Consider the following 8202-nt stretch of genomic DNA (forward strand, 5'->3'; position numbering starts at 1 on the left):
ATGACAAATACATTCTTTATATGGTTCTGTATTTGTCATTCAGGTATCTGAATTTATAGGACTGATAATTTCTGATAATATTCAGGGATGTGCTAAATGTTCAGTTGCATTAATGATAATCTCAAGAAGGTTCATTCTCCATTTCATAAAGTCAAAGTGATTTTTTTTTGCACAATATCTGGAACAGTCTTAAGTTTAGAGAGGCAAGGTGAACTTGAATGTACAAAAATACAGTCACAACTGACATCCTGGGCTTAGTCACCTCGTCCTTAGCTAAGGGAAAGATACCACCCTGCATTGCCACTGGGTGATTTGATCCCACCCACTCTATTAGACTGTTGATAAGAAAACTGGAATTTTACGAGAAGAATATGGAGGAATAGGTTGGGTCTGGTTTTGTTTTGATCACGCATTGTATGATCCTAGCATGCCTCTGACTGTTGGGTGTTTGGGAACTCTAAGAAGGCTAGAACGAAGGGGGGTGACAAGCACTGCATGAGCTATAACTTTCCAAAGCAGACTGTTGAGGGAGAGAATTTCCTGGTAAGATATTTAATATCATCCCACGTCTAAAGTTTGTATGGCCCATTTTCTGCTAACATTTGCCTCTGTGTAAAATGGTCTGTGTTATCCCATGCCTTTTGCCACAAGGTAAGCACCCTTTGCTTTTTAACACGCGACAAACTCTGTGGTTTCAGGTTTAATCACGTTGGTGTTCGTTTTCGTAGCACAGGTGCAGCAGTGAACAGCAGTGAGAGCCTCCCTCCATCCTCATCTGTCAACGACATCTCATCCATGTCCACGGATCAAACCCTGGCGTCTGACACAGACAGCAGCCTGGAAGCTTCTGCGGGACCCCTCGGTTGTTGCAGGTGACTAGCCGCCTGCCTGCGAAACCCAGCGTTCTTCAGAGGATGATGGAACCTAGGAGGAAAAAATTAACGGGAGCTAAGAGATGAAAAGAAAGAGAAATAAAATACAAAGAGTTAAGCAAAACAAACAAACAAACAAAAAATCTTTTCAGCCTGCTTCTCCTACAAAGTTATGTAATGCAGCTAAGCTCAAGTGTATATTTAACTTATAGTTGCTCTGCTTTGGTCTTCTTCCAGTGATGCTTACTGGGGGAAAAAAAAAAGGAACTGAAAAATCCTTTTTTTACCCCCCTCTCCACAAGATGTAAAATGAATGGCTGCAAAACCAGCAACCTGCAACAGTCTTTTTCACACTGGCATGACAAGGTGTGCAGTAGCCACTCTCCATCATATGAGTGTGTGTCTGCCTTCACTCTCTCTGTTCTGCCGTCTGCACAGTGAGGCAGAGAGGGATCTCCATGCATTTTTCCTCATACACAAACAGCCCATACACACACGTGCCAACAGAATCCTGGCAGTACATGCAGCTGTGTGCCTGCACATCTGCACAGGCACTTAGTGTGCACTCTGCAGCTAGAAATGGCCCATTCCAGGTGAACTGCATAACTACATATGGGAAATTACCAGTACATATTCTATCTGTTTGCTCATTGATGAGGTTGCATATACTGTATGAGGACTTGTGGAAGTGTAAATAACCACATAGAACTGTGGCTCCCTCAGACACTTGAAGATGTAGCACCAAATTTCTGCTGAGAGTTGTATATATATTTTGAAATAATAACCAGTTTTATTGAAAGAAGAAGCCACAGAGCTTCATAGAAAAATGTTAGTTTGTGAATGTTAAGACTTGTTGTTCTGATTTTTAGAGCAGATATGCCAAGCTAAGACTGGGTTAGAAGGAAGCACATGTATCTTTGCAAGCTACAGGGAACAAGAATGAAGGGTTTCTATGCATGTCTAAGCCCAGAAAGATATCAGTAAGCAACATTTTTCTGTCAGTGTTAAGTGCGTTATCATCTTAGGTCATAGATAGGCTCGCTATTTTGAATTACATGTATGTTTGTAAATTAGAGGGTATGACAGGGTTGGGGAATGGGCAGATTATGATCAAAAGGACATGCAACAACTTGTTTTTATCTTATGTCTAGATCTTTACTTGGTTAGATAGAGAAAGGATATTTTCAGCCCACTCCCTCTCAGTGTATATTTGCAGCTTAGAGATTGTTTTCCCTTTTAATCATTCCCTTGCAGGCACTTCTGCTACTTAGAGAACAGGCCTTCTCTGGGTGCTTTTGGCTGTTTATTTCCTCATGACAAATCATTGGACTCCCAAGGAAGTTTTAACAGCTGTGTTATATGGAAAAGAACCACAGAGTGCATGGGTCTAGTTTTCCTATATTCTAATAGCCAAGGTTATCAATCAGCTCATGCGCTGGACTGGAAGGGTCGCAGCCAGGGGTCTTGGGCAGTTTGGACAAGTTCTGAAGAACCCAACAATGACTGAATATCAAATTGAATTTACCAGGTAATAAAACACAGGATTTCCCATGGTAAGTAATAGCAAGTGTTTTAATTAGAGAATGACAAAACTCCACACAGAATTTCAGATCAACTGAATGTTTTTGCAGCCAAAACAGTAATTGGCATTTTCCACTGCAAGGTCATCATCATTTGAGTTGGAAATTAAATCCGAGTCATCTGTCCTTGTACCAAAGTGTGCTCTGTAATCTGAAATGAGCTAAATCCTACTCTAATGCTTTTCCAAATGTCAGAGAGAGAAACTGTTTAGACTATGTTAGTGGATATTTTAAATTCACTAATTCTTTTGTATTCAAAACTCTACCAAAATAGAACTATTCCACTGGGTGGCTTACAAGCCTGCCACTCTGTGGTAGGAAAAAAAATTGAGTATCAAGCCAGATTTTGTTCAAAGGGAAGAAAAGTAAGACTTCTCTCCAGGGTGGGGAGGAGAGGAGATAAAAATTAAGAGGATGTAAAATAAAATCAGACTTGGTAAGTCTGAGCTGTATCGGAATTGGTGTAGGAAGTGGGGTTTTTTTCCCTGGTTATATTTTTGGTAGATTTTTATCAAAAATTTTTTTGAGAATAAAATTAGGTTGGTAATGTTCTAAAAACTCAGAGCAGTAATTTTAAAAGCAATAATTTACTACTGCTAAATATATTTAGCAATATTCTCTCTTAAGCCATGAAACATCAGGTCATGATTGAGTGATGTAACTCTCACTCCAAAGCCGATGATCATAAAAGTATTGAAAAACCTTTCGGCAAAGCTCGGTAGGTATGTAGGCAATAACACCAAGGGTGACTTCTTAGCAATAATTAAATATATCACCTTCAGATTGAATTCACCTTAGATACATAGTAATAATATTCAGGTAACTAGTATTTACTTTACATTCCTTATTGTGCACCATTTGGGTGTAGTATTTAAACAAAACTAAACAAAGTCTCATGGAAGTAATGCTCTATGTAAGACAAACTGCAAAAATACCATCAGTGTAGACTGTAGGAACTTGGAGTAATTCCAGTCCATTGCCAGTGATATTATGGAGATGTGGCATAGGCAATAGTAGGGAAGCCATTTGTAGTAGATGGAGACTTGCAGACCTCCCATGTTTCATCTATTGAAGCCAAAAACTGTACTCTTAGTCCCGTGGTATAATTCAGTCTTGTTTGGGTTCATGAGTGCAGGGTGGAGAAGCAGTCACCAGAGCAGCTGTCCTCCAGTCAGCGCTGAATGAACTCACAACACAAAGTTACACAGCTTTATTCCCTGATTCTAAGCACCAGTGCTTGTTCAAACATCTCATGGAGACTGTAGGATGCTTACAAAAGTTTAACTAGCATGTGCTTTTGTCCTTTGCTCAGCAGTGATCGACATCAGCATGTGCTTAAGTGCCTTGCTGAAATGGGGCCTGAAAGAATTACTGCATCTCTTTTTGTCCTCAAATTACTCTCCTTCATGAGAAGCTCTGTCTGGGGGAGGAGACTTGGAGCTGTCCACATTGGACACTAGAAAAAAAAAAAAAAGCCATCAATGAAGAAAAGCATTAGTTCTTTAAAATTCTGGTCCTTGTATGTCCAAACTGAAGTAGCAACCATCAGGCAGGAATAGCATCCTTTGTTTAGATTTGAGCAAGGAATTTGGTGCTGTCAGCTGATACCTTACAACAACACATGCACTCTTGAATACAGGATTGTAGTGATGATGTTCTGAAGCTGTCTTAAAGGAAACCATTTTCTTTCCTGATTCTAGAAATTTTGATACCCTCCTCTTCAAGTCTGTTCCCCTTAATTCCAAAATTTTGTTCAGCTTGATAATGATAGCTGCTTTTCTTATTTTTGCCATTGATCTTTTAAACCCACTTCTGTTTCAAATATTATTAGATACAGTACTTGGGCAACAATTTTCACTTAATTCCCTGAGGTCTGCAGTTATAAGCATAATTGCCAGCACTGCAGAAGTGAAGGAAATTGGGAAGCCAGAGATCTATGACAGATGTTCCAAGGTATTTAGGCACCAAAAGGGCAATCAGAGAGGCTGTACCGGAAGCGGAATAACTTACACCATCCTGAATGGCAGCTGGACACCTTGGCATTTCTGAAAATATACCTAAGAGCCCCTTGGCATCATAAGTGCCTCAATACCCAAGGAAATTCTGTCCTAAGTGGCTTACCTAAGTCATGTATATATAGGCATCAGCAGGGTGAGGAGAATGGCAGGAGCATTAAATATCAGTGACTGCTCAGAGCACTAGCTGCATTGAGAAGGTAGAGAGGAAAAATTCTGCAAAAATTCTGAAAAATCCCTGCTTTTTTTTCAGGTGGAGAATTTTGGGATAGTATGAGGGGAAAAAAAAAAGCCAGAACATCATTGAAAAGACCCTTCCTTCCTTTTCTTTCTCATTGCTGAGTTTAAATGAGGATGAGGTATTGATTTACTACAAGTTGATGCATGGTTTTATATGTTTTTCAATCCAAAATTTTTGGTAATTTTTTGGAAACAGTCTTTAGATACTGACTTGGTAGCTGGAATAGTATCTTGTGAGTTTTGACTATGTTCCATTACAATGTATCTTCAGAGAGTTCAGGTATTTCAGTTGGTCACAGTGATTTATGTGAATTGTAATGTGGTTGATGTTCCCCCCTCCCATACAGAATTCCATGGCACAAGTAGATAGCAACTACAGAAAACAGACTTAAATTAGAGAGCAAGCATGGTAGTGTGTCAAAAAACCCAAAAACCAAACAAAACCAAAAACCAAAACTCAACAAAGCTATAGAATGCCCAATCAGGTTTTCTAAGCCCTCATGCACTGATGGTTTTCCTCTGGAAATCACCAGTTCCTGCATAACATTGGCCTCTGAAGGTTATACAGGACAGATTATCGTGTCACTATGCCATTCTTCCAAATTTATAAGCAATTCAGTTCAAATATATTGCTTTGTCTTCATATATATTGCTTTATCTTCATATATCTTGCTTTACCTTCCAAGTCTGGGATAACAATACTGAAGAAATTAGACCTGTTGCAGTGCCTTTAAGGAATTTCCCAAAGTAGTGCTACTAAACTGATTTGGATTGTATTCTAAATTTGTCACTAAGCACCAGTGATGTCTTTTCAACCAACTTATCTTCTCATGAAAAAGATGCTAATACGAGCTTTCAGAACTGCTTGAGAGAGTCACTTTTAGCAGATTTCCCAAATTTTTTATTAAAAAGGTGTATTGAGTATCCTGAAATTATTGTAAAATGGAGTTGGAATATTTTAATTCAAAATAATTTCTAGTAACCAATGCTATGATTTATATTGCAAGCTTCACAGTATTTCAAAGGATCAAAAATTATATTCATTTCAGATCTATTTATTTCTATTCATTTGGATCTATTTATAATTCTTCCTTCATACTTATTGAGAGTGTAAAATTTTGTGTGCATTCAAACATGCAAAACCAACCAAACAAACCAAAAGGGCATTTTGCAACAAACTCTGTGCTTCCAGGGAGAGCAATAGGAAAGAAAACCTGCAGGGAGCAATTTGTTTTCTTTTAAAAGTCTGAGCTAGAGGTTTAATTTATGTTTAGGGTTTTCTTTTTCTTTGCTTCTGTATGTATGTGTAGGGAAGAGAGGGTGTACATATGGATTTTTAGAACCTCTGTTCTTCTCATGCTTGATCCAAGTTCTCAGTGTGGATAAAGAGAGGAATTGTAACATAATCACACATCTTCAAGAATCTGATGGCTGTGCTTATTTGAACTTCCACTACTTTACAAAGGACAGAGTTAACTAATTGCAAGCTCGAGGTGATTTTTTGCACACACAAACACACACACACACACACACACACACACACACACACAAAGAAAATCATTGTGCAGTAGTTAAATCTTATATTAGTATGTAATGTCCTAATTAGTAAGATGCTTGGGGGATGCAGGGGAATGGTGAATGTGTCATCTTCACCAATGAGCTGGAAAACAGACCTGTCCAGTGGAATTTAGTGGAATATGCTTAGTGTATTAGGAACTTGCCAGTGTGGCCTGATTTTTTTTTTCCTTTTTGTTGTTTGGGTTTTTTAATCAACTATTGATTGCAAGAGGTGAAATGTTTAACTTAATGCATGTTCAGGCTCATTGACCTATGGCAAGTTTGAGTTTTAAAGAGGGTTTGATTCGACAAAAGAATGTGGAAAAACTTCAACTGAGGCTAATGGTGCCTTTTTACCTGAGAGGGAAAAGCTGAAAAGCACATGATGTAGGAAGACACAGTCAGTTTGGGAAAGAAATGTATCCTTATCATGCTTATCATTTCAGACAGGTCTCTTTTGCTAATTTTCACTGAACAGGGCCATTCTTGTCTTCTGGAAAGCAAGATATTTATAATGTAAATAGTTGTATGGATTTATTTTTTTTCTTTCCTCTGTAACTAATATGTAATAATCCAAAATGCTCTTTCTGTTAAAATCTTTTACAATAAGGCCGCTCTTTGCCTAAATATGGTTGACCTCTGACCTTCTCCTGAGTCAGTCTCATGCTGATAAAGGAGGGTGCTGGAAGTTTCAGTGTATATATAGAATCATGTATATTTAGTAAATTGGGTAAGTGGGACTTATGGCCAGTATACATTAAGCCACAACAGTAACAAAGCTCCAGATCTTAACTAGCGAAAACAACTGTTCACCTTGCCATGTCCATCCTGTAATAAGATCTAAGTTGCACCTGCCTGTAGTTCTGCATGATCAGACTTCAAAGTATAACTAACAAGATCTGTAATGTATCAGTGTTGATAAACGTAGATGTAAACAAAGAAAAAAAAAAGAAAAAAAGAAAAAGAAAAAAAGAAAAAAAAAGTGAAAAAACTTGACCAACAAAAGAAAATCAACAGCAGCAACAGCTCAGTATCAAGACTGGAAGATAAGACATGTCTGATTTTGTTGCACAGTTACAACTGAAAAGAACAACCGGTGTCAGTCAGCATAAATGGACTACAGTAAGATATTTGTTAAGGAACCAACATTATTTCCATACTGTTTTGTTCTTACCCTGTTTACTTTGAGCATCTGTTGTTCCCTGTGTGTGGCACAGGGGAGAACAGGGCCTCAGTGATCAATGTTTTATGGGTCAATGTCGCATTAATGATTTCCGATTTCTGTTTGTTTAGCAATTACTGAACTAAGATGGGACTCTCATGTTCTCCCATGTGTCAAAAGGAATCCTGTCAGAGCTTCCTCATGAGGATACTCTTCTCACTGCTGTCTTGACTCCTGTCAGTTGAATGACTTTGCAGTGTTCCCAGTAAAGAGCACAACGCAGCCAATACAGCGACCGAGGGCTCCATTGCAGGCATGTTGTGCGTTGTACTTTCACAGGGGCTCAAAGTCACTCAGGGACAGGACTCAATTGAAATATGGTATGTACTCTATGCATGACGCCTATATTACACCTTCATGACCTTATAGTGGTAAAACTGCTGATCTTTACAGATGTGGATTTGGACCATCTTTTTTTTTGGAGGAAAACTGTCCTTATCCCACAAACCACTTGCTCCTATCCAGAGCAGCTAAATGGAAGTTAAAATCGTGCAAGGGCCTTCTCGGGACCATGCCCAGGGGTGAATTTCATGCTGTTTGAATGTGATCTTGCCAAAAAGCCTGTATGTCTAGCAGGGGAGACTGTGACTGTCCTATAAGGAGTGTTTGTGTTGTTTACTTTAAAACAAGCTTTGCTAATTAAAGTAGTGTATTCCGGAGTCTATTTGAATGGCATGAAGGGTATCAATGAAGAAGGTGGAAAGTATGTTCCTACA

The 8202-nt window shown here is 38.7% G+C and overlaps 1 protein-coding gene across 12 annotated transcripts in view; it reads left to right on the top strand.

The window, feature by feature from the left end:
- Positions 1-8202, top strand: part of MAPK10 (mitogen-activated protein kinase 10) — a 146871-nt gene extending 138669 nt beyond the window's left edge. For 11 of the 12 annotated variants that reach the window (XM_085058134.1, XM_085058136.1, XM_085058142.1 and 8 more), the window contains one exon: positions 734-8202. In XM_085058134.1, the coding sequence (XP_084914260.1) occupies positions 734-876 (143 nt within the window). In that variant the 3' untranslated portion in view covers positions 877-8202. Of the gene's footprint in view, positions 1-728 lie in introns of all 12 variants that reach the window. The other variant, XM_085058146.1, reaches the window with a different exon arrangement.

The sequence above is a fragment of the Lichenostomus cassidix genome, chromosome 4 (genome assembly GCF_008360975.1).
Source record: "Lichenostomus cassidix isolate B80296 chromosome 4, HeHo_3.0, whole genome shotgun sequence".
Lineage (NCBI taxonomy): Eukaryota > Metazoa > Chordata > Aves > Passeriformes > Meliphagidae > Lichenostomus > Lichenostomus cassidix.